The sequence below is a fragment of the Platichthys flesus genome, chromosome 20 (genome assembly GCF_949316205.1).
Source record: "Platichthys flesus chromosome 20, fPlaFle2.1, whole genome shotgun sequence".
Lineage (NCBI taxonomy): Eukaryota > Metazoa > Chordata > Actinopteri > Pleuronectiformes > Pleuronectidae > Platichthys > Platichthys flesus.
In genome coordinates this window covers 10,542,777-10,568,946 of record NC_084964.1, presented here as the reverse complement: position 1 = coordinate 10,568,946, position 26,170 = coordinate 10,542,777, and the positions used below count along the sequence as shown (strand labels likewise).

Genomic DNA, 26,170 nt, shown 5'->3' with positions numbered 1-26,170 from the left:
CCACACACATGCACACACACACGACATGCAATGAGGGGAAACTTGTTCTCTGCTATGACCCATCTGGTGAACACAGGAGGACACACAGGACACACAGTGAAGGAAAGGTTCTGCTCCTGTTCTACACGTCCTTTATGATCACTCAGCTAAAATAAATCTGCAGTGTAGGCCTATTCTATTTAATATATGTATGCTAAATGTCAAACTGATCTGAAATTCATAAACAACAAAATATCACATTCTTAACTATTGCAAAAAAAAACATTATGATAAGGTTTTTTAAGAATACAAATTTTGCTTCACCAGTCCAGGAGATTCCTCTTTGAATTAAATTGAGTATGATTTATACACGTATAGTAAGTAGGCATGTACATGTCCTGCGGCTCTTAAAGTTATTCGATGTTGTGTACTTTGTCAAAAAGTTGTAAAACCTGAAACTAGAATCTACTCCTCACTGTGCAGCCGGCAGGTGGGTTGAGCAATATGTTGTGTACCAACATGAGAGTGCTACAGAGATTCTGTCCTGAGATAAGGGTTTGAAAGTGAAGCCTATGCCTTCCTCTGAGGTTAGTGATTTCGTTGATTGAGAGATTGTAAACCCATCAATGTGCACGTACGCTGATGTTCGATCAGTGCCTGGAGTCATGCAGGGACAGATAAGCAGGAAGTTGACGCTGTGCCAGTTTGGTGTTGCCCAGGCTTTTTGCAGTATTTTCAGGAGAAAACACAAATCGCACTTAAGTCCAATTTGCAAGACTGTTCACTTGTGGTTCAATAGCGCGATGCATAACCTTTCCTCCCTTGTGCAGTGTGTACCTGTGAGGCCGGGCAAAGAAACTTATCAGTAGGAAGTAAACACAGCAACATGCAGGTGGTCCTGTCATTGTGAGAATCGAGGTTTCAGTGGGTTTTTGAGAGCCAAAATAGCTGTGCACCCACGGGGTCTTTTTTCATGAGTTGTAGCTGGGCCCCACTCAGTGAGCAACAGAGTGAGCTTGTGGTGAAAAAGTGAGCGAGATGAGCTGATGAAGAATTTTAGTTTCTATATTGTGCAAGAGCAAACATCCTGATGCGGCTGGCAGCGTTATCTGCATCTGATACAAGTGAACACCTGAAGATATAGGAAACAGCCAGATATGTTACTTTAGGTCACAAATAGTGAAGAAATCTGATGAAGATTGCAGCTGCATGAATTTGTATTTTTCATACGATTTGAAAAAATGAAATTTAGATTTGAAAATGAAACGAGAGAAAACATGTGTATATTGAAATTCAATAACTGGAGCAGAGGAGCATGGAGAACTGAAGCACCTTTGAGATTTTAAGAAAGAACAACTCACAGACCAAACTTGTATCATTATTATAATTTAATATTTCACTGGTGGTGTTGACACGGTTGTCCTCAATATTTTATTGCACAACTCCTTTACGCCGATATAAAAAAAACACCATTAAATTCACCTGTACTAACTTACACCACTTCAATATAAAGTGAGTGGTTAAATAATTCGGTTCTCCGCAGAAATCCAAGTCTATATATTTATTGTGGACACGTGAAAAGTGATCCCGTGGGAAAACGATGGGTAAAGTTTGAGTGCAGATCTCTACTTAGATGGAGAATCTAGTTGAGCACTTGAGGCGCACACCAGCGCTGGTCACTCACAGGCCAGTTTGCCATCGAACGACGACAGGGTGATGGCAAAGGCCTGCAGGGCACACAAGGGGAAACTGTAGTCCATGGAGAAGACGTCCTCGGCCACACGGCCAAACTGCATCACTATGTAGTCGTCTGGGAGAGACAGCAGAGGGAAGAGAGAGAGGGAGAGGAGAACAAAGACAGCTGATCAACTCGTGGTTGTTCAGAGAAGAGAGAGAGAGAGAGAGAGAGAGAGAGAGAGAGAGAGAGAAGATCAAAGACAGCTGTTCATCTCCTGGTTTTTCAGAGGAGAGAGAGAGAGAGAGAGAGAGAGAGAGAGAGAGAGAGAGAGATAGAGAGAGAGAGAGAGAGGAGAAGTCAGTCTCATCGTTTACCGTTGTCAGGGTGGATGATCTGGAAGTTCTTCACTGAGGCCTGAGTGACGCGCCCATGGAAGTTGAGCACGTACGACTGAGTCTCCTCCTTCCAGCTCGGGGATTTGTTCACCAGTGTGACCAGTTTGTCCGTCTTGCCGTTCGCGTGGCAGCCCAGAAGAGTTTCGAGCTCCTGAGAAAAAAATAAAAAAGAAGATGTTTAAGTTCTATTTCTAACTTTCATCACAGCTTTTTAAAAGTTTAGGATAGTTTTTTAAATGATCGTACACTCTTTGGACAGACGGACACTCGTTCGTCATTTCCCAGCATGCCGGGGATGACCACTGTCATTTTCCTTGGACCCTTGAAACCCAGCACATTCGTCTCCTAGAACGTGATAAACAAAGTGTGTTAATTATTTGGGATATGACCTTGGGACCTAAACATGGGATGTCTATTTGGACTCACATAGCAAATTGCTGCCAGCTCTTGCCGCACTGATTCACTCTCTTTAATGAAGGGCTTCTTCTCTGGGTTTTCTCCTCCGTCATAGACTGTGAACTTTGTACCCAGGACATTGGACCTGTAGACAGGCTGATCTTATTAGTTCTTGCAGGGTTAGGGTTAGGGGGGAAAGATACATGATGCTGGGGCGAAAGGTGGATATGTCTACTTTGCTCTGGGTTGTATTTATTTCTTGGCCAATAATATCAGCCCATATGAGCCTTTCATAGACATATCAGTATCTGTGTTTGTATTTGCTGATATGAAAACCTTTATTTTACAGAATAAACAAAGCAGAAATGTAAAGATCTTCGGAATTCAAGTGTTAAAATTGGGTTGTAATTGTGTTTTCTTCTCATTCATAAAGTATTTATGATAAAGTAAGATCCATAAAATAATAAACCTCAATTAGATTTATTTTTTCAGATAATCAAGGCCAAATCAGGCAACATCTCTGTGTCTTTTATTACATAATAAAATAACACCTAAAATCTTAAGCTAATAATTCCTAAAATCTTAAAATCCTTATACCCTACTATCTTAATCGGGCACTATTCATTTCTAAATCAAATTATTACATCTGTCAATGACTGAATCCCAAAAGAATATGTTTCCAATTCTTCTTTGTCTTTTCTCTCCATTCAATGCTATTGTACATATGTTTTACTTCAGTATGAATTTCATACCAGAATGAAAAGTTGTATGTAGTATGATGAGAAACATCGGTTCCAAATGTTGAAATTGAAAAGTTAGGGGTCAGGGACTCGTTTGTGTTTACTCAGGGACAAGAGGAACAGAAACTTTAGGCTTCTGGAGGCTGTATTTTTAATTCTGTCTAAGATGCTAAAAAGGGAGGCCATGTAATCTCTATTCCGCTTTGGCAAAATAGCCTTTGAGATTAAACCAGGAACAAATCAGCATCGCCAACTGAATATTTTCACAGGGTAGAAATAAAAATGATCATACCTTAGTTTTCCTATGTAGCAGTTTGTGTCTCTGGACAGATTTGTCGGATCCGTGGAAATTAGGTAGTTGGATGTTTTACACTTCTTCCGTTTTCTACCCGCCATTAGAAAAACCTTGGAGGTGGCAGCGCAGGGAGAAACAGATTGTGCAAGAAGCAGGATGGAAGTTTGATAGAGAAATGAGAGGATGCTCATATTGTCAGAGCTCAGATCTACATGCGCAAGGACTTGGTTCGGATTGTGTGAGCGCACTTACCCTCTTTCCATCCTCCTTCTCCATGTGGAGGTAGTACGTCGGGTAAATGCCCTTCTCCATACCTCGCCTGTCCCTGGTGACCCTGCACTGGATGGTCACGTCCCTGGGAGCAGGACGCAAAGCAAACTTCTCCAGATCCTCCACTGACATTGGGGAGGTGGACTGAAATGAGAAAAAAGTAACAATGACCTCACGAAAAAAAAACACAATATGAATGTTCTCCCAAACAGGGACTCACTCTTTCATTCGATTCGCTGCCTGAAGATGAGCTCGCCCTGTAGTTGGAGTTCAGCGACGCCAGACTCGGCGTAGTTTTCTCCGTTTCCTCTGTCTTTTTCTCCTTTTTCTCCTTTTTCTCCTTTTTCTCCTTTTTCTCAGATTTCTCCTTTTTCTCCTTTTTCTCCTTTTCCTGGACTTCGTCGTCCCTGCTCTCGTCACTTATTTGGCACCTGGCTGTGGAGTTCAAATATGCAGTGATGGTCTTTACCAGGACTCTACTGTTCAGTTGATCATAAGAACAATGGGGCCACACTCACATGTGTCCAGTTGTTTTTTCTTCTTGGACGACTCAGGGACCGGCCTGTTTGACCTGTCGTCCTCATCATCGTCACTCTCATCACATCTCTTCTTCTTCGCCTCCTCCACCATCGACTCTGCCTCTTGAGCCGAGGCCTCCTGCAAATGCGTCTCTGAAAAAGACATTGGTTCTTAATGCGAAGCTTTCAATGAGTGAAAAAAAGGTTTTCCATCTTTAAGAACCTTGACACTGTTTTTGTCTAAATGATAAAGTCCCAAACACTGATGTTACTTTTTGGTTCTTTGCTCGTCTTGTTTGTCTTCTGGGAGTCTTCAGATTCTTTCCCTTTGTCCTTCGTCTTTGTTTTTCTCTCCTTTTTCTCCAGGTCTTTGTCCTTTTCTTTCTCCTTCTCGTCGTTTTGTTCCACCTCTGAAAATAGCAGTAATGTGCAGATCAATCATTGAGTGATTGATGTCATTTCCAGACCGTCTAAGCACCAAAGTGAACACGTACCTGTAGTTCGTTTTGCTTTTTCTTTTTTCACATCTTTCTTCTTTGTCTTTTTTCCCTCCGCCTGGGCGTCGCTGTCCACCTCACACCTCACCTCAGTCTCTTTGTCGGTTTCCAAGTTCATTTTTTGCGGAGTAGCCGGCATCTCTGAAAGAGTTTCCTCTAAAGTCTCACTGGCTGTCAAGTTGCATTCACCCAACGTGATCACATCCATTGGGTTATCATGGGCGTGCTCCACTTGATCTCCAGGATAAAAACAAACAAAGAAAAATCACTTTAATATTATTAAAGAAAGTGAACATTACTGAGCGGTAATTTATAAAAAGTACCTGATATTGATAAAATAATTAATTATTCCAATACCAACCACTAAGTGAAGCGCTGCTCAGGGATTGGCTGATCAACAGAGGGGTTTCATCAGATTGGGAGGCTTTGAGCTTCAGGTTCTTTTTGCGGGTGTCCCAGTTGGCTGTCACCATTTGAGAGTCCGCCCTCTTCTTTTGCTGCTTTTTGATCAGAAGGGTTCGCTGTGGCAGAATGAAGATTCGATTTCATTAGAACTTTTGTCTCTACACGAGGAAAACTGTGTAATTGTGTCTCTTTACATTCAGCACAACAGTTAAATCTTAAATTTATTTGGCTCTGAACAAACTTTAATTTCAGAAAAAGAACAATGTACAGTTAAACTGATAGTGTGTGCTCTTTCCTCTTTCAGGGCATTTTCCAGGGCAGTTTTTATAATACTTGTTTAAAGTGTCGGGTAAAAGATATAGAAACATTCATTGCATTTAAAGACACTGCCAAGGCCCGTCAGTCCCCACATTTAAATTCACTAGATCTGGATTTTTGTTGTTGTTGTATATGCCCCAAATTGCACACATTCATATTTGTGTCTTAAACCTGCCGGAAGGTTTTCATCGAGATCCGTGTATTATTATCTGAGAAACATTGAGAACGACCCTCTCACGATGCTAAAGAAAGGGGGGAAATAATTCCTGGATCCACCCTCTGATCCAGATCCACATCCTCCCACCCAGTTTCACAGTTATCTGACCAGGAGCTGCTGCAGTAAACTGACTTAATGACAACATTACTTCCTTGACGGGGGTGATTACATAGGTTGAGGTGATCTATACAATATAAAATAGCTAATTTAACTTTACTCCACAACTTTAAAGGAAGCAACTGGTGTAAGGTATTATCACGGCACTCTAAAAGGATATAAGCCAGGAGCTGACATACGGTGGAGTATAGTAGCTCTACACAGCAGGTGGTTCTGACACAAGCAGCCATGATGTCATGGGACTAAATGAAGCTCTATGTATTTGCAAAGCTCTATTTAAACTCCTTCAAACTGCTCCAGCCCAGGCCTTTGCTCCACTGTGAACTATAATTATCACGTCACATATGTTAATGATAAAGAAACACTGCAACAATCACTTCATGATTATAGTTATTTGAAATGCATTAGGATTATTGCACCGCTTTGAAATACTCAAAAAACACACATGCTGAAATTCATTTCATATTAATTCAAACAGTTTTATCAAGCCAAAGTCAATCTAAATATAATAATAACAATAAGCAGGGCATTTATCTAAATTGTATCTTTTGTAAGGACTGTGCACAATCGGTTGTGGGCTATATTTGTTTGCTACTGGTCAGCTGTAAAGTCTGTGTATAAATGTGTTGCTTTGTCTCCTTTTACATATGATGTTATAATGATTAATCTCATTAATGGAAAAATACCATGTTCATAAATTCAATTAACTAGTAGGAAAACTTCAGCATGCGCTATTACATGTAAACAACGTCAGAGTATCTTGTTTCTTTACCTGGTTGTCCAGCTTCTGTTGTCGTATATCCGGCTCCTCCATGTCTGATCAAAGATAATCAGAGTTACCAATAAGCAATCAAGAAAATATATATATATAATATAACAACAGATCTAACCCAGCACCAAAGGTCAGAGTCTATAAGAGAGAAAAGCACCCAGAGTAATTAATTGGCAGCAGTGTAACAGTGGCCGCCTGCTCCATCTGACACTCTGCTCACCTGCATGTGGCAGAAGGCAAAGTGGATTAAAAGGGGATAAAGTTCTTAAACTGCAGCGCACAGCTCAGCCGGTCGTCTGGGCCTCCCTGTGGCGGCAGCGCGGAGATGCTGAGGCCTCGGTGCGTTCAGATGAAACTCAGTGGGTTTCTGTCCCCTGCCTCGCTCCGCCAGCAGCCAGCAGCCAGTTTGCAGTCACACACGGGCCCTGCAGTGGCAGCCCATTTCTGCAAAGCTCCACAGAGTCGTCCAGTGTGTGTCAGTGGTCACACAACATGTCACCCAGAGAGCCTTTAAATCACAGACGGCTCCGTCAGTTAAAACCAGGGCACGCTAACGGCTTCATCTCGTTGCTATGGATACAGCGCCCATCTGCTGTCATGACAACCATTCTTCAAACAGACTGAAGACCTGCATTCTAAAGATATGAATTATCATCGCTGGTTATTATTTTTGTGCCAGAACAGATTCATAAACGGATTTCCATATAATTGTGTCATTACCTCTAATTTCTGACATTTATAGAAGAAACCCTAAAACCCTTAATGTGTTTTATTTCAATTTTCTTTCATATTATTCTATATGTATTACATCATACTTCTGTTCGCTGTTTGCTGTCTTTGTACTCATGCTCATAGTAATACTTCACAGCTTGTACTTTTATACTGCTTTAATGCTTCTTCTACCTTACCAACAACTGATACTACTGATTATTGACGACTGTGTGACGTCTTGTTGCTTTAGTAGCAATGTTTTTACTTGTTTGCACTTTTATATATCGATAGAGGTTTAGTCTTTAATGAGGAAATGGTTTTGTTTGGTCTCCTTGAAGAGTGTCCACAAAAAGACACCGTTTATATGATTAATGTTTAAATACTAATGTATTATATGATATGATCTAGAAGAATTGCATTTTTATACCTGTTCATTAATGTGAATCAGGAAACCGTTTGTATCATGACTAAGGTTGATTGGATTTGATATGAAATAAAACAAAAAGGACACTGCTTGTAATTAAGTGCATATTTTTGCATAAATAATGTAGATTGTATTTTACTTGAATTTATCCTCTTTCTTCAACATGTACCTTTATTTTATTTTGGTGTATTCTATCATTTGTTTTTATTTTCATTTTTGATCTCGCCTTTTTACATTATTGTTGTTGTAAACTATCTACATTCATGAATAATAAAAATTTAGATGGAAACAAAACAACACTTATTTTTTTTGTCCACAGTCCGTGGCTAACGTTGCTAGGATACAGGCCAAACCGGAAATGGTTCAGCTTTACTGACATTTATTTGCTCGACATGAGTGTGTTCATACTTTTAAATAATGTGACGCAGTAGACGGTTGGTCGCTTTATCGCTTTTAAGAATAAATCTACATCTTGACATGTGTGTTTATTTATGAGAGAACTATGAGCGTTTTTTAGTGCGACAACAAGCTCGCATCGTGGCAGCGGCAGCTCGTAGAGGCACTTCCGGTTGCTGAAGTGCTGTTGATGCCTTGCCCATGTTTCGTGTCATTGAACTGGAGCTTGAAATCCCACAGCTGCCTTCACATCTGTTTTCTTCTGTTTGTCTTTATGTGCTCGAATGTGCTTTATTTAATTCGGCCGAATTCCCAAATCAATAAAGTCTGTCTTTGCTGTCATGTTACACAAAAACGCTGAATACATTTATTCAGCCTAGAGAGAATAAATGTGAATGCCGAGTGTGCCTGGTCCTACCGTAAGTAAACACTTTGTAACGTTGTTCAGTTGTAGTCATGGACTTATGTAGAATTTCAGGCAAGGACTAAAATGTAAATCTTTCCTGTTGGTTTATCACAGTTTACTCAGGCACAATATCAGTCCCACTGTAACTGATACTGGGATACTGGGTTCGATCTAATAAACGTTCATAAACCAGTATATAGCTCATTGAATAAATCCCAGCTAGCTGTGGTTGCTCTCAGACAGTGGGGCAACAAAGGCAGCGGCTTTTAAACGGTGTGGCAATAAAGGAAGCTGCCTCCAAACATTGTGGCATCCCAAGAAACTTATCAGTGGCAGTTTCTTTTGCCACCGGAAGAGCCTGTACGAGTTCCCGCTGCCACGATTTGAGCTTTATCACGCAATCCCGCTTCAGAAAATATGGACGTGACAGTAAAGGTAAACATTTGACATATTCTTTGTTTATTGGATTCAAGTATTGCCTTGAAAAGGTTCGCATATAAGATGAGTGTTATTTTATTGTCTAGGTCCCAAAGACCCTCAAAGCCAAAGTGATGCTGTGGTGAGTATCTGCAGGGGAGATGTTTATTTGGGTTGTGTGCCATGACAACGTGTTGTGTAACAGTGAATCCACTTGTTCTCAGGACGGATGCAAGCTTCCATGACATGGAGGTGATCGACAACACGCAGTCTGTTCCTGATCTCGAAAGGTTTGCTGCCCCCGCCAGGAAAAACACATGTTTCGTGGGCTTTATTCGTCATGACACAGTTCTTCTCCCTCTCAGAGTTGTGGGCAGAGTGTTTGGAGTTGACCTCGCCGAACCCAAACGAGGAGTTCTCCTGGAGCTGTATGTGCAGACTGTGATCTTCTGCAGAAAGTTCAGCTTCAACAAGGAACAAACGTCTGCCCTGCTGTCCATCATCAAGTCCATCCACGAGGCTAACATAGGTAATAAAGTCAGATAGTGATCACTGCCATGTGGTGGTAAAGATGGGAGTATGAGCTGTCGTCCATATGGAGTTTTAATACACTTCCAGGTCAAGTCTATCAAATAAAAGTGTTTGGATTGAATTCAGCAGCTGCAGAGATGCGAAGATGAGCAAAGTGATGAAGGAACATCAGTGATTTCTGCCCATAACTTTGAGTCGTGCATTGCCAACACTTTGAGTACAAAAACAATCTATTGTGGTGGTGAGCACCTCAGGTCCTCTTATCTCTTCCTGTCGTTGAGCTTGAAGGGAAGTGCTGGGGCTCGTGTCATGCAAAAGATTGTAAAGAATACCGTATCAGATGGAGAGAAAAAAACATTTACCATTTAAGAAAAGGAATAAGAAAGAAATTATTAACATTTAGAATTTCTAACACATTGGAGACTGAGTTCAGTTGTCCGACCTCAACCTCTGGATAAATATTAGTTCTATTTGTTCTGGTAATTCATGGAAATGTTCTTTTGAACTTTTTAATGTTTGAAACTCCTTCCTTTCAGAAACGCCACTCAACAACCTGGAGCAGTGTTTCGATTACTGCAAGGAGCTTCTGCTCTGTCACTCTGTCAGGGTGAGTAAAAGACAAATCTTCTCCACTCACACTCGTTTGAACAGCCACAGATTTTCACGATTGTAAAGTGACTGCTTTCCATCTGTCACTGCACACTTCCAGCGACCCCCCTTCAGTATCAACCTCTTCAGCCCTAAGGAGGCCGACTTTATCCTGAACTACATCTACAACAGCTACATGAGACACTACAAACTCTACAAATATATCTTCACTCCACAGGCAAGAGACCAGATATTTGTTATTCAACACACATTGTTTACATCAGTTTGTGTTGGAATCATGTTGTTTTTCTCCTCAGGTTAAACTGGATCTGTCAGTGACTTACGTTGGGATCCCTGATGAGGATTCTTCTGCTGCAGGTAATGATGCCAGTTTTTATACCATCAAAGTTCTCAAAATAATAATGACATTATGACATACAAACATTTGTTCAGTTGCATGTTAATTCACACAAATATTAAAATATTCTGGACCTTTTGAAGGTCTTGTGACAAAATTTACTAACTCTTTAAAATGTTGTTTTTGCTTTAAAAAATGTGATGCTAGAAGGAGCAGAATATGCATCAAAGAAAGAGGATTCCACGGACACACAGGACACATCCCTCACAGAGGAAGAGAAAAGCATGCTGGGTAGGTTTACATTTGCAGGACTGAGTGCAAATGTGCAGCAATAACCTTTTTATAGTGAAATGCATCTCAAACTGTGTTTTATAACTGCTTCCTTTCCTCACACTCAGGTCACACATCGGACCTGAAGGCAATTGTAGAGACAGAAGTCAGGGATCAGATGACGCTTGTGTCAGGACAACTCGACAAGAGAATGAATGAAATTGCAGATCAGCACAAAACGTTAGATTCTCCACAGCCCAACCACAAGGCCAAAAAATGACACATGATAAAAGTAACAGCCTGCAGAATAAGATAATTCTGACTGTAATGTGTTTTATTGTCAATAAAACCCTTTATCTTCTTTAACAGTACAACATATATTTGCATTTGTACATTAAAATGTACATTTCTCAGGTCGGAATCAGCAGGTATCATGCCACTAAGCACACTGGGAAATGAAATAAGTAGGGAATGGTGGTTAAGGGTCTTCACAGTTAGTTTAAGTGGGTTCCCTATTGAGGAATGGCCGCATGCATTATGGGTAAATGAGGCTCGACCAAAAAAAAACACTTCAGATATTGTACTTTAACGTTTCACACATTTCCACATAACACTGGCATATCAGTAATTCAGTTGCAGTATGTTAATATAATCATCTACTAAATATTTAACCACAGTGCTTTTAGTCCATCTCAGCCACACAGTGCTTAAAAACGCATCCTGTCCTCCGTTATTACTGACGATCAACAGGTAAAACTCTAAATAAACATATATTTTGTACCTACAGCTTATAATGTGTAATGTGTTTTATCTAGTGATTGCCAACACTGTGACCTGAAGAAGAGTTTCAGACAGCCACACACTTAGATCCAAAAGCAGATGAGGAGTATTAGGGTGTGCATGCTAATCAATTCAAGCCCCATTGTGCGCATTAAGGCAAACAAATGTCCCGGTCCCTGAATTTCTCATCATAAAATTAAACATGGAAAACTAGAGTAAGTAAAAAAGACAGAAAAAACGGACGTCACAGGACATGCAAACGGTTGAATACAAATCAAGTTGGTTAGGAGTTACGTTGACCTTTTCAAGTTTCAAAGTCCTCCAGGCCCAGCAGCATGATCTTAGCTGTGTTCTGAAAGAGGGCGGCCCTGTTCTGCTGCTCCCCTTTCTTCACCCAGTGGCCGTAGATGCGGAAGGCGCAGCCATCGATGAGTTTACGCACGCCGCGGAGGGAGTAAGGATCTCTGGCGAGCACCTCCCGGGTCAATGGGCGAGCTTTGCGGTAGCGGCTGTACATCCTGATGCAAGCCAGCACGCTGACTATCAGCACCTGAGGACGGAGGAACGGAAAACCGATAAGAAACTCGAGCTAAGTCTGTTTCTGCCTCTCATCATATCTCTGAACGGACATTTATCTTTCAAGGCTTTTTGTTTAAAATAATCTAAATGTAGGTCAGGTGACTCACCCGAAACGTCTTTCTGGGGCTGAAGTGTCGCACGTCCTCCTTCTGGTACAGTCTAAAGAAGGGATGAGCTAATGCCTGTTCAGCAGTGAGACGGACAGCTGGGTCCACCACTAGCAGCCTGGATATCTGAGTGTCATGAGCAAAAATAAACCGATTATACTAATACAGATATTAGAATATATCGTGTTTTAGAACAAAAATACCAACGGCATTTGAACATTAGGACTAATGTAGGGGAGGGTAATTAATGAGATATGAATTACTTCTGCAGTCGGCCATCATTATCCGCTTACCAGGTCTTTCACAGTGTCCGACCTGTCGTCCCATTCTGGGGAGCTGAACTGGTAGCGACCCTCCATGATCATCCTCAGCATCAGCATCTGTTTGCGATGCCAGAACGGCGGTGAGCCGGCCAGTAAAGTGAACAGGATGACGCCACAAGCCCAGCTGACCAAGAAACACAAGTGAGCCGGAATGAGATCACACCCAGCGTCAGGCATCGTAATTATACAGAGATTGATGCTGCGTCATTGACCAAAGAAAAGACTCACAGATCCACCTCCTGGCCATAGCCCGGGTGCATTTCATCCATGGAACATTTGAGTATTTCAGGGGCCAAATAACCAGGCGTCCCACAAAGCTCTAATTGGAAGAAAAGGCAACACAATAGGATTTTCAACCTCTGTCCGTAAGAAATAACAACTACATGATTCACATAACCGACAATATGAATGTTATCGCAGTGATCTACAGTCACACAATATCACCTCGGAGTTTCTCTCCAGGCTGTAGCTGCACTGAGAAACCAAAGTCGGACAGTTTGATGTGTCCCTGATCATCCAGGAGAATGTTCTCAGGTTTCAGATCCCGGTGGACGATGTGAAGGGAGTGGAGGTACTGCACCGCTTCCAGCAGAGCTCGCACCATACTCCTACAGTCGAGCAAAAATATATCCCCATTCATCAAACTGTAAAATACTCAGTGGGAAAGAAAGTCAAGCACAAATCATTATATTGCTACAAAAATAACATAATAACAACTGTGTCAAAACCATGACAAGTTCACTTAGCTGACGCGGTGTGTTGATGTTGGAGCTCACCTGGTTTCCTTCTCGCTCAGAGTAACTTTTTCTGTGAGGTAGTCAAACAGCTCTCCTCGCCTCATGCTGCAAAGGAAAACAAGGATCTTATCTAAGAGTGATTTCATGACTATTCAAATCTATATTTTAAGGTGGAATCAGAAAAACGGACACTTTTGCTATTTGATTTCATACTCACAGGTCAAACACCAAAAATATGAAGGTCGTGGACTCATAGGAATCGATGAGAGTAACTAAAGGGGACCAGAGACACACAGAATAGTTTCAACACCATCAAACACTCAGGAGAAGAGCGTGTTAAGTGTGCTGCAGTCCAAAAGAGCAGAATTCAAACATACTGATGGACGAGTGTCCCTTCACCATGTCGAGGACTTGGATCTCCTTCAGCGTGGAGGTTTTCACCTCCTCCAGCTGCTGGGCCGTCATCTTCTCCGCCGTGATCTCAATAATCTTCACCGCCAGCTCCTGAGTTGTGTGTCTGTGCACACACCTGCGCACCACGCTGCTCACACCCCTGAGATTACAGATTTGATTTGTATTCTTCCAATTCTCTTAATTTTAATTAAATCATCACAAAACTGCAACTTGTTTTCTCTTTCTCTGAGTGTAACAGAAAAACTGATGCATGTTTCACCCCCCAGCAGGCTTGTCTACTGAACAGCTCTATTTTCTGATCCTTCGAAAATGTAATTATTCAGTTTCCAGGTTGATTGCAAAAGGATTTTTCTCGTTTTAAAGCACTTTGTGGTCGTGCATCAAAGTGTATGAACCAGTACGGCTTCTCAGGTCTGCTGCTAGTGACCAGTTAGCTGCTCCAAAGAGAGAGATCTTTGGTGAGGAACACTCAAGAGGACCTGAGAGCAGCTGGAAGTGTTGAAATGTTTATCAGTATTTCTTATATTTTTAGCTTAGCGGTTGATTATGTGTGGTATTTGGACATCATCTTTTAGAAATGGTATGTCTGTTGATATTATCAAGATGTGTTTTTTTTTTATCCTACTTAATTGACTTTTATGTATTGTAGTTATTGTCCTCTTTTGGTATCCATTTAATGGAACCATTTTTAGTGGTTTGCTCTGTTCTCGGCTCATCACTTTGGATCTGCACTCACTTGTATGAGAGGTGCTTCACACAGGGAAGTTTGATTGATTGGATGCACTCACCTGCCAATCACTTCTTTGGGGTCGTACTTCTGGTAAAACTCCTTCGCTCCCACCCAGTCTGGTAACTCATCTCCAACTAGTATGTCTTTAGTCATGGTGACAGCTTATGAATCTAAAACAACAACAACAACAACAGCACACTGTCAGTCACGTGTCGTGATGTGTGACAGGAACTACCGAGCTCACTCATGACAGGCACGATGTTTTGTTTCGGTTGAAATGAACTTTGGCAGGACACTGTTGTGACTTGCTTGATGAACTTAACACGTATCCACCAAAACAACACATGTGCCCCTTGGTCCATCGTGACCGGGAGCTAGCACAGCGGCTTTAGCTTGCTCGTGTAACAGCAGCGGGTTCACTGACCCTCCAGGAAGCCACTCACCGTGTGCGCGCTAAAACGACAAGAAGGGGAAGATGCCCGATAAGAGATCAGATCACACGCGCCATTTCCGTTCAGGGTCACTATCGTGATGCCATGACTGTGAATCAGCGGCGCCTGGACCACAGTTAGCTGCCTTTGGTGCTAGTGTCACTCAGCCAGCGCCTGTTTACATTCTGCTCGCTCGACACCGCTCGTTGGTGCAGGATGCTGCAGTACTGCCCCCCTGAGGCCGGAGGGACGGTTGCAGTAGTGTGATTAATTTGTATTATTTTATGTCTCTTGAATAACGATATTTAACGGTTATTTCACATGTATCCAAGTTCACAGCATCACACTATAAAAAGCGTGACTATCACTTTACACATTTTTATTATTTCTTGATGTGTAAAAAAAAAAATACGGAAGTACATTGTCATCACTTCCTGTAGCTTCCCCAGCTACATTCTCCATCGTCCCTTGAGCAGGTTTGTACCGATGAATTAGGTCAGAAAACGATGTGTACTTTCTCGCGCATGTAGAGTTCACTCACAGAGTATCTTAGATTCACGGGGGTGGTCCCTGAATAAAAATACCCACCACTATTTATCAGATACGCTGGACAAAGAGCGACGCTTAGTCAGGGAGATCCCGGATAATCATCCGCTTAGCATTAGCATAGCTGGCGTTAGCAAGATTGCTAATGCGGCGTAAATCGTAGCAGAAAAGCCAAAATAAATATTTTGGGTGCTTTTCAGTCCGGGATAAACATGATGACCTTCAGCATACCCCCTTAGCAACACGTGTTTTAATATAAACACCAGACGATCAGTTTTTTCAGCCGGTTAATCCGTGGTCCTTGTAGCATGTAGACTATAGCCATTTGCTAGCTGTCAACTAATGAATGAGTTCTCCAAACTGCTCCGCTGTACCAACTCAACGATCACACGGCGTGTTTGATCTCTTGCAGGGGAAGGAACGATGTCAGGTGTTGGGGGAGGAAAACGTCCCTCAGGGGGGGACAGCCCCCCTTGCCCACCTGAGAAGAAAAGCAAGAAGGAGGAGAAGACCACCACCACACTCATCGAGCCAATTCGAATAGCTGGGGTCTCTTCTACGGTCAGTCATATTCAATGTTTACTCCCTCAGGTCACGATGTCTTCTGTGTTCTTCTGCTTCCACCGAGATGCCTTGCATACTGTCCCTGGTTTAATTTTTTGCTAGGCAATGTTAAGCACCTCTGACGTTTATTCTTGTTGTCTGTATCTGTTTTTTTTGCAGGAGGAGATGGACATGAAGGTGATCCAGTTCAAGAATAAGAAACTATGTGAGCGACTGGAGCAGAGACAAACCATGGAGGACGAGTTACGAGAGAAAATTGAGAAGCTGGAGAAGAGACAAGCCACCGATGACACCACCCTGCTGATTGTCAACCGCTACTGGTCACAGGTGCTGCCTGCACTCAAGATTACACTGTTATAACACTATTAATCCCTTTCTAATGAATTGTATACTAGTATTGTGAAGCATGAGTAAACATGTTCCATTTCCCAATTATCTACAGTTACAAAATTAGCCAATAAGCAGGACTTTTTCGGTGCAAAGTCAGTTTGTGGAAGTGCAACTGTTGAATGACTTCAAGATAATAGAGCAACCTTTCAATCCTTGTGTTTCTAATTTGCAGTTGGAAGAGAATGTGCAGGTTCTACGCAAACTAATTAAGCCAGATGCTCCAGTGGCGTCTACCCCGCCCTCGGCACCTCTCCCTGATCCCACACCAATGGAGGAAGATGGCGTCAATCTGGTTTCACCAACCTCAGCAGTTCCTCCACCTCCCCTTCCAGAAGTTCAGGATGACGGCGAGCAGGCAGAGAAACAGCAGGAGTGTCCAGAAGAGCGTCAGGTGGAGAAGCAGCCTCCTCTTCCTCCTGGGGGGTCAGAAGAGTTGATGACAACGACAGAGCCGTCAAAGAACTCAACAAAAGGTAAGACAGAAAGTCTTAATTGCTGAGCGCTTTGATGAACTTTTATAATTTGTCCACATAATCTGTAATCTATCTATTTTATACATATATGTATTTGACATTATTAAATTCTGTCTATGTAGACATAAAGGATGCCATTGATCCAGCAGCTTTCTTAGCAGGTCGTCATGTAATATCACATATATAAAAAAAATATATGCACAATTGTAATTTTGTTTGGAAATGTGGTGAATTTTGACGCGTGTTGAAAATATCTAGCCTCTGCAGAAATACATGAATCGTCTTCCTAGGGGGGAGGGGGTCTCTGAGACTGGGGTGTGTGACATCCTTAAAAATGCTCAGCCCCCAGACTGTTTATCCTGTAAACGTCTGTTAAGGGGATATACTGGTACAGATGAGGCCTTTGATTGTGTTTACTGTAGGGTTGTCGGTGTAACTAAGTTTTTATGGTGGAAACTCTCTCATTGGTGCTTTAGTTGAAGGTTGTCCATCCTGAACGCCCTTGGGTTGCTGGTCACAAAGTGCAAGGCCCAATTGAAAAGCCTGGTGTGTCCTCTGGCGTAGAGCTTCACTGATAATTTGGATGGGAGGGGCGTTTTTGAAAGCAGAGCTATAACCCCTAGAAAGCATCCAGATGTATCCTCATGTATTTTCCAGGTGTATCTTTTAAGAAATCAACTGTTATAGCTTCCTTGTATGTCTTGGCTCAATCTTCTGGCAAACTGCCTGTCAAATTTCAGGCTATTATAAAGCAAGGCTAACCTCTCCGTACCTGTATTTGTCTGATCCATTGAGATTTCCAATGCAGTTTCCAGGTTTTCAAGATGTTTAGGCAGGCGCAAACTCATTCCTTTATAATAAAGATTAAAGTTTAGTGACATTGATATTTTACTCTGTACTGATTTTAACCAACCTCCTGTTCTTTTCAGATGCGTCACCACCTCCTCCTCCATTAAGTGATAATGTCAAGGGCTTCCTGACCACGCTGGAGCACAGCAGCGAGGAAGAGCTCACCCTGCACCTCCAGGACCGCATGCAGTTCAGCAAGGAAGCGATTGCCTGCCTGGTCTGTGTCTTCGACAGGCTGCACAGTCGAATTGACAGTATGTGCAAGCAAGTCCAAGCTTCAGGTATATATATTTTTTTCATATATTTTAAGCCAGTGTCAGACATTTTACATCCTGCATGAGAAATAACGAATTACTTGCTGCTATTTTACTTAAATACGTCATTATGTAGTTGTTGTTGTACGTAAATGTGTACAAGGTTTTCTTAACACCCTTTAGCTCCGTTCTAAGTGGACTTTGCTAACTTTATCTTTATTAACAGCATGTGAGGACAGTAGCCAGTCTGACATCATCAATGCTAGCCACACTCTGCTGGATGAGAACATTCGACTGAGGGACCTGGCCACTCTCCTGCAGGGTCGTCACCACAAGATGTCTATGGAGGTACGATGACCTCGGCATTGTGTGTGTCACTGTGTGTGGTGAATGCGCATATGTGTGGGTGTGACTCGGAGAAAGGATAGAGACTGTTGATTCATTGTAAGATTGCACGTACTTGGCCCCTGATTTTCTGCTATGCCTTGCTGTCTTGCAGTACAATGAGTTGGTGGACAAGGTGACCAGCTCCGAGACCAAGGTGTCTGAGATGGAGACGACAGTGGAGGACCTGCAGTGGGACATTGAGAAACTCCGCAACAGGGAACAAAAGCTCAACAAACACCTTGCAGAGGCCATGGAACAGGTGCAGTTATTGGATATGTCGTCTGCTAAGTGTGTATCTGTGTGTGTGACCTTCTTTTGTCGGGGCTCTCTCTCGCATACACGAGCTGACACTGATATAATCCTAACAATCAAAGCGGTCCAAGCCAGACGCTCTTACGGATGCACATCCTGTTCTGGTTGCCTGCATTGATGCAGTTGTACTGTTTGCATTTGTTATCTGAACATGAAAATAAGACCAAGATATTTTCATAGGATTTGTGTAGTTGTGCTGTGTGTTTTTGTTCTTCCGTCCTTTTTTTTTTTTCATTTTTCCTGATGTGTTCTGCTGTTTGTCTGCAGCTGAAGTCTGGATACAGCAGCACTGGTAGCTCAGGCGGGCTTCCTGGAGGTCAGATTACTCTGAATATTCAGAAGGTGAGCATTCACGTTTTTTTTTGCACGTCATTAATTTCGTATCTCAAACGCAAAGTGTGGTTTTTGTACCATGCAAATTTCTCCGATAACCCATTCTCGTTCTTCTCATCTTAGTTTGAGAGTCTCAATGCAGAGTTGGAGCACAACCAGGAGTTAGCAAACAGCCGCATGGCAGAGTTGGAGAAACTGCAGGCGGAGCTCCAGGAGGCTGTGAGAGAGAGCGAGAAGCTCAAGGTGAGGAAAGGATGTCGATTTTAGAAATGAATGTCATAGTGTGTGTGTAGCGTGGTTCCATTGTTCAACCTTAATCCACTTACTGATTTTTCAGATTGATTTGCGCAACATTCCAGAAGAGGTTGTGAAGGAGACTATAGAGTATAAATGTCTGCAGTCTCAGTTCTCCGTGCTGTACAATGAGTCGCTCGGGGTCAAAACCCAGCTGGATGAAGCACGGGCACTCCTGCTCACCGCGAAGAACGCCCACCTCCGACAGATTGAGCACATGGAGGTAACACTTAAAGGATATGTGTGTGTAAATATTAAACGTTTTTACAATGGAGATAAACAAGGTTTATACATCAGAAAATAGAAGACCGCTGACTTTACATGTCTTATGATAGATTTTTCAACTTTTACGTGTGTATTACTAGCTATACTAGTCAACATGATCTGCAATGTCTTGGTGTTTTCAAATGTTCAGAGTGATGAGCTGTCCCTTCAAAAGAAACTACGTACTGAGGTCATCCAGCTGGAGGATACCTTGGCTCAGGTGCGCAAAGAGTATGAGATGCTGCGCATCGAGTTCGAGCAGAACCTGGCAGCCAACGAGCAAGCAGGTACATTTTGAAATTCAAGGCTCAGTTAGTGAATCGATCAAACTCTTATTTTTGATTTAAAGTGAGAAGAGGAAGACTTTTGTTAGTATCTGTTAAATGTACCATCTGTTAGTATTGTGGGAACAGTGCCTACTTTATTTTAGCATGAAGTCTATCATGTGCATCATTGCATCATTTACAGCTCTGTATAACATTGAATGACTCATAACCAGACCTCATGTTTACTGTGTGTGTGTGTCTGTGCATGTCTGTGCACTTTTGATCCTTGGTGTCTGCTCTCAGGTCCAATCAACAGGGAGATGCGACACTTAATCAGCAGCCTTCAGAACCACAACCTCCAGTTGAAAGGGGACGTGCAGCGTTATAAGAGGAAGTTGCGGGAAACACAGATGGAGATCAATAAGGTAGACAGTGTGATTCACCTTCTGGTTACAGTTTCGATGTGAATCAGCGGGATGTCAAAAGCAAAATCGAACCTTGGTAGTGATACGTCTCCTCCAACTAGTGCAATTGTTCATCATTGTCAAGTGAATAATGGCAATTGTGCTTTATCGACAGTTGCGTTGTCAGAGCGGCGACACGGCGGTTCTGATTCTCGAGGAGACAACGAGTGACAGCGTCGACTTGAAGAAAGATGACGATGAGGACCACGAGGAGGAGGAGGAGGAGAGGAGGAAGGAGCTTGAGAGACAGCGGGCCAGGGAGCGGGAGAGGGAGGCTGAGCGAGAACGAGAGAGGGAGCGTGAGAGAGAGAGGCAGCGCAGCGACGAGCTGAAGAGAAAAGACTCAGACACACTGAAGATGCTCAGAATAGAACTCAAGTACATCCCCCTTCTATTTAACACCCCATTTGTATTTCCAGTAATGGTCTTAGTCACACCTTTGTATAAAAAGTTTTGCATGATTTAATATCTGAGACAAAATTATTGTATTAATTGTTAAATTCAAAAATAAGCACTTTAGTATAGTTAGCAGGTGTTGAATGGGATCCTGGGCTTAGAAGCACTAAATGAATATCATTAATTTGATTGCTTATGTAAATGTATTAATCGTATCTTTTTTTAACTCATCAGAAAAGCCCAGGAGTCCCAGAAAGAGATGAAGCTCTTGTTGGACATGTACAAGTCAGCTCCCAAGGAGCAGAGGGACAAAGTGCAGCTCATGGCAGCTGAACGCAAATCTAAAGCTGAGGTTTGTTCTTTGGCATATTCTGTGTCTCTTTTTTCTATTTTCTCTTCGTTAGCCGGGAACCACACAATACTTTACCCTTGCCTCTCCTGAACCATACAGGTGGACGAGCTGAGGATGAGGGTACGAGAGCTGGAGGAGAGGGAAAGGAAGGAAAGCAAGAAGCTGGCCGATGAAGATGCCCTCAGGAAGATCCGAGTCGCAGAAGAGACCATTGAGCATCTGCAGAAGAAACTTGCCGCAACTAAGCAGGTAGCTATTTGTTCCGTTCTCTCAAACAAGCTGAGAGGCCGAACTGATCACATTTAAACCTCTTTCCAAACAAACACTAGTGAGAAATTAGTCATTACTAAACAGACCTTTGGAAATCTGCCCAAGATATGACTTGCACAATCCATCTGTGCAGAGAATGAGTGTAGTGCAGTGAGTCAACCATTTGCCTAAGAAAGGGGTTTCCTGACCTTAGAACACTAAAGAAGAACTGAAATCTGAAGCTGTGGGCCTGTCATTTAAATCTTCACAGCTGGTTAACTTCATGCTAATCTCCTGTTAATGTTAGGTTTTAGCTTTTAGTAACACATTAATGCAAATCTTTTGAAACCTTGTTTTTTATGGCATAATGAAGGCAGATAATTCAATTAAGAACTATCTGTCTATTCAAGCATAGTAACCTCAGTTTAAAAGAAGATGGTATTGTATAGACTATAAGGCAGATTACCTACACACCATATGCTAGAATAATTTTTTAAAGAATGTCTGCTTTCCTTCCAAGTTTCATTTTTCATCAACATAGTTGTGCTGTTATGTGTTCAACTTCTGTCACAGAATATAACTTTTTTGATTATTGCTGGCTTTATGGTAAACAGGCTAATATATTACATATATAGCTTTTAAAATCATGTCAGTATTGTTGTTCCTTTCTTTAGTTAGTGAGATTTTAGTCGCTATGAAAAATGTCTGTCAAGTGAATCTACACTGTTATACTGATTTACTACAAGACAGAAGGAGGGAGTTGCTACGAGATGATCATGTTGACATTTAAGGGGGGAAATATGTAACTCGATAACTATACAAATGTTGTATGAGCTACTCTGACACATTCTAACTAGGACTGTGTTAAAATCCTGTCAGGTCTGAGCTCACTAGTTTGGCTGTGTCTTGATGCTCTCAGAGGGAATTTCATTAGTAAATCACAAAACTCAGGGACAGACTCCTGAGACTCTCTGAGATAGAAACATAAAACCGTTATCTGACTAGGGTCAAATGTTGGTCAAGTCGTGTCACTGTAATGTCTAAACCTTGTTTGTGTAGATAGTGGGCACACCCATGCTGGGTAATTTAAGACTCTTGTCTTGATTATGATCATCCAGCTGCTTCCCTTTGGTGCCACCTTGAAAATGACCTGTCATACGAGTCGCATGACCTAATATGGATCCATTTATCTTCCCCCATGTCACCCAGTCTTTATCATTTACTCGTTTGGTTTTGTTTCCTCCGTGTGTGTGTCAACTCTTCTGCAAAGAAAAATGACTGTTCATTAGCACTTAAATGTAATCCAATCGAAAGGTACGCAATGGCATAATAATGCCGTAGGGGGCCGATTTTATTTATAACTCGTTTAACTGTTGATCCACGCCATTTTACGAGCAGAAAGTAGACAGCTGTTGAGACCTGACAGGCTGAAGCTGCTCATGCTCGGCAGGTCTCACAGAAAAGAGTTGAAGAAAGGAGAGACGGGTCTGAACTGATCATGATTAATTCAACTTTTGCCTCCTGATCAGGGATTGTGTTTTTTCCAATCCCAGTTTCCTGAATTCACTTTTACAGGATGACTGATTTTCCCAAACTACCCAATAAACAACCAACCTGTGAGATCATGTGACTTTATGGTTAAAGGCCCCGGTTGGCTTGTTAGTGGGCAGTGAAACAGTCCAGTGAAGGTGTAAAACATTTCACTATGTCAGGTTATATGACGTGTCGCATTCAAATTTAACAACTTTGCACATCTGTTACTCATCACATCAAAAATACAGCTTAGATTTAACACAGTTTTGGATTTGACCATACTGTCTTTGTTTTTGCCAATGATAAGTTTTTGATTGTTTATTTGGAACCAGGTAAGAATTGTAGATGTCAACAGTTCTTTTTTAAATCTATAAAAATGAAGTACATTTTTTTGTTTTATATACATATATTTGTTTTTGTTGTGACTCCAGAACATTAAGTCTGAAAATGCTTAGCTTATTTGGAGACGCGCACTGTACTTGATATGAACGTTTACCATTGGTGGAGAAACCAGGCCCCATTTGTTCAGAGCCACATACTGCCTCATCTGTTCACTGATACCTGTGCGTCTCTCGAGGAGGAGGAAGCCCTGCTGAGTGAGATGGACGTAACGGGCCAGGCCTTCGAGGACATGCAGGAGCAGAACAGCCGACTGCTGCAGCAGTTGAGAGAAAAGGACGACGCCAATTTCAAGCTGATGAGCGAGCGGATCAAATCGAACCAGATCTACAAGCTGCTGAAAGAGGAGAAAGAGGAGTTGGCGGACCAAGTCCTCCGATTCAAAACCCAGGTGAAGTGTAACTGCAGGGTGGATGCTCTCCAATAGTGTCGAGGAGCTGAAATATTAACTTGCTGCTGCCTCTTGTCAGGTGGACGCTCAGCTGCTGGTTGTGCAGAAGCTAGAGGAGAAAGAGGGCGTCCTCCAGTGCACGCTGGCCGCTCTGGAAAAAGAGCTGGCTGTCCGGACGCAAGGACTAGAGCTCAACAAGAGGAAGGTGAGGAGACAGATGACGCTCATCATGCTGTTGGCTCTTACACTGATTAGATTGCTGCCAGATGTCTGTGGTCCTAAATGTAAACATTAAAACACTGCAGGAGGATCTTGGTGATTGCACGTTCGGAAAACTGTACCCGTTTCATTTGATTCTCTTGAAGTTAGGTGCTTGTTAAGAATTCTGACATCCGAGTTGCGTGGGGATGCTGCCACAGAACGTATTAACGAGCTACACTGTTAGCAATTAAACCCAGAGTCTGTCCTCATTCCCACACTGCCATGTTCTGTAAGTGCCTACTCCCGTGACGTCTTTCTGGTCATCGCCAACATTGGCCAGGCTCTTGAATTCTTCTTTCCACGCTTAATCTTATTTTTAAAAGTAGAAACAACCTCGGCACTAAATTGAAAACATGACCGAAAAGACCCAAAAGCAGCTGTTCACTTGAACTGAAACCAGCGATTGCGTGGAAGCGGTGATGGAGCTCTACAAACGCATCATGTGCTGTGGAAAAAGGTCGTCAGAGCCGGAAAGTGAACACAACGTGTAGTAAATACGAAAATTACAAAATCAGCAGTGTTGATGTTGAAGTTAGCACACAGCAGAATATCCAAGAATGAAGCACAGGGAATATATTCAGAATATCAAGTTGTTCCCAGAGCTTGCTGCAGCACCAGCACATTGCAGCGCAGGAATTTCAGCATTGGTATTATTATTATTGAGTGTGTCCGGTTCCTTCCCTGCTGCAGGCGGTGGAGGCTGCCCAACTGGCAGAAGACCTGAAGGTGCAGCTGGAGCACACGCAGGCCAAGCTGAAGGAGATCCATGTCTCTGTGGCAGAGAACCGCACGGCCCGAGAGAGGGAGAGCAGCAACCTGAAGCGAGCACAGGTATGTTGTATTTCAGGAATGGGAGGGGGGGGGGGGATATCACTCCCTACATTATGTCCAAGTTCAGATGGGAGGAACACACAAGGCTGCAGCTCTCATGACTCTTCCCCCCTCCGTGTCCTCCAGGAGGATCTGTCCCGGCTGAGGCGGAAGCTGGAGAAGCAGAAGAAGGTGGAGGTTTACTCTGACGCTGATGAGATCCTGCAGGAGGAGATCAACCAGTACAAGGTGAGAAGGAGAGAAACTTGTTATAATAAACCTCATTTTGGTGACAAGGGAGTTACAAAAAACACCAACACTTCCCTGGCACAATCCGACGCAGGCAGGAATAGAGTCTGGCGCAAATGTAATGTGGTAATACTGCAACTACTAAAGCTTTGTGATTTGTTCGATTGGCTGGCAGTGGCGAGTTTTTCATTTGCGAGTGTGAGCCAGAAAGTGAGCTCAAACCTCTGTAAATGTTACAGCCACTTTGGGCTTTCGGGGATGCAAAGACTTGTTACACCCTCAAGCATTAGCCGCATTACCTTAGAGCAAGTGGAGGTAATAACACTGCCGGCAAGTCGGTATTTGGCCCATAAACCACGTGTGTATCTGTCTCCAGGCCAAGCTGCGCTGCCCCTGCTGCAACACCCGAGACAAGGAGACGGTGCTCACCAAGTGTTTCCACGTCTTCTGCTACGAATGTCTGAAGATGCGTTACGACACCCGGCAGAGGAAGTGCCCCAAGTGCAACTGTGCCTTCGGAGCCAACGACTTCCACCGCATCTACATTACCTAACTCACGTGGAGACGGAGGAAACGGCAGAGAGAGAGAAAAAACAACAACCAAAGGAGAGAAGAGAATAGAGACACAAGAACTGGAGATTTATCTAAAGATGGGAGACGTTTTTTAGGTGGGGGGGAGGGGGGGGGGGGGTATTGAGATGAGTTTGTTTACCTGTTTTAATCTCTCTTTGGAAAGACTTTTACTGCGTCATTACCAGTCGCTGATTAATGTGGTGACCAAACAGTGACACATCTTACTGAGAATTGTGCTGTAGCTAATAAACACAGTTGTTTGTGCAAACCGTGACGTTCTTACATGTTGAGCTGTTTTCTCGTCTTTGCCGCTTCTCGCCAAGTTAAACATCCTCTCCTCTGACGGACTGAGCCGACCTTTTTAACCATTTCATTTTTTTTTTTTTTCTATGTATAGAAGAACGTGAACTGCAGTGCCACATGGTCGATCTTCCCGACGTGTTTTACGTGAACGGGGTTTTTCGATCCTGCTGCTTTTGGAACCCCTGTAAAAATCAGTGGAGCAGAAAAACAAACTTCAAAATTCTAAGAAGCCATCCTCCACTGACTCCAGGGCTGCGTGTCTGAACCTAAATATGTTTCTGATGTGTGACGTGCAACCGGCAGATTTTCTCTAACTTCCTCAGTTAGGCTATAGTATTAACAATGCCCCCGAGAGACATCAGCCAGTTTGGCGTCCAGTCAGCACATACAGGAGTGTGTGGATCACCTTGGGCAAGGTCCTCTGTGTGTGTTCATCTCGTTGCCATGGCGCCTGCCGGA

General features: G+C 42.7%; 4 protein-coding genes across 5 annotated transcripts; 2 read left to right on the top strand and 2 right to left on the bottom strand.

Annotated features, from left to right (window-relative positions):
- Window positions 1-1,367: 1,367 nt before the first annotated feature.
- si:dkey-220f10.4 (tubby protein homolog) lies at window positions 1,368-7,021 on the bottom strand. The gene is made up of 13 exons (XM_062414356.1): window positions 6,818-7,021; window positions 6,598-6,641; window positions 5,130-5,289; window positions 4,766-5,005; window positions 4,544-4,681; window positions 4,272-4,424; window positions 3,974-4,188; window positions 3,736-3,897; window positions 3,481-3,593; window positions 2,479-2,593; window positions 2,299-2,397; window positions 2,032-2,203; window positions 1,368-1,789 (listed from the first exon to the last, which is right to left on the bottom strand). Exons 2-13 carry the CDS (start codon window positions 6,637-6,639, stop codon window positions 1,656-1,658), a joined length of 1,743 nt encoding a protein of 580 aa, XP_062270340.1. The 5' UTR covers window positions 6,640-6,641; window positions 6,818-7,021; the 3' UTR covers window positions 1,368-1,655.
- A 1,847-nt stretch (window positions 7,022-8,868) lies between these two features.
- On the top strand, window positions 8,869-11,072 carry cfap119 (cilia and flagella associated protein 119). The gene is made up of 9 exons (XM_062413885.1): window positions 8,869-8,969; window positions 9,059-9,093; window positions 9,176-9,241; window positions 9,317-9,480; window positions 10,019-10,089; window positions 10,192-10,308; window positions 10,388-10,448; window positions 10,636-10,719; window positions 10,827-11,072. The coding sequence occupies exons 1-9, from the start codon at window positions 8,952-8,954 to the stop codon at window positions 10,976-10,978; spliced, it is 768 nt and encodes a 255-aa protein (XP_062269869.1). The 5' UTR covers window positions 8,869-8,951; the 3' UTR covers window positions 10,979-11,072.
- Window positions 10,992-15,009, bottom strand: phkg2 (phosphorylase kinase, gamma 2 (testis)). Its single transcript, XM_062413884.1, has 10 exons — window positions 14,812-15,009; window positions 14,427-14,538; window positions 13,602-13,777; window positions 13,442-13,496; window positions 13,264-13,329; window positions 12,932-13,095; window positions 12,716-12,806; window positions 12,458-12,611; window positions 12,165-12,290; window positions 10,992-12,028 (listed from the first exon to the last, which is right to left on the bottom strand). Exons 2-10 carry the CDS (start codon window positions 14,519-14,521, stop codon window positions 11,783-11,785), a joined length of 1,173 nt encoding a protein of 390 aa, XP_062269868.1. The 5' UTR covers window positions 14,522-14,538; window positions 14,812-15,009; the 3' UTR covers window positions 10,992-11,782.
- A 215-nt stretch (window positions 15,010-15,224) lies between these two features.
- On the top strand, window positions 15,225-25,680 carry rnf40 (ring finger protein 40). 2 transcript variants are annotated; one of them, XM_062413883.1, is made up of 20 exons: window positions 15,225-15,275; window positions 15,758-15,906; window positions 16,069-16,236; window positions 16,472-16,772; window positions 17,702-17,902; window positions 18,102-18,223; window positions 18,375-18,521; window positions 18,842-18,916; window positions 19,031-19,150; window positions 19,245-19,424; window positions 19,617-19,752; window positions 20,035-20,156; window positions 20,311-20,573; window positions 20,826-20,943; window positions 21,043-21,192; window positions 23,306-23,515; window positions 23,595-23,720; window positions 24,467-24,607; window positions 24,734-24,835; window positions 25,212-25,680. In XM_062413883.1, the coding sequence occupies exons 2-20, from the start codon at window positions 15,769-15,771 to the stop codon at window positions 25,386-25,388; spliced, it is 2,997 nt and encodes a 998-aa protein (XP_062269867.1). In that variant the 5' UTR covers window positions 15,225-15,275; window positions 15,758-15,768; the 3' UTR covers window positions 25,389-25,680. The 2 variants fall into 2 exon arrangements, with proteins under 2 accessions (XP_062269867.1, XP_062269866.1); XM_062413882.1 differs by having other exon boundaries at window positions 23,303-23,515.
- Window positions 25,681-26,170: the final 490 nt, after the last annotated feature.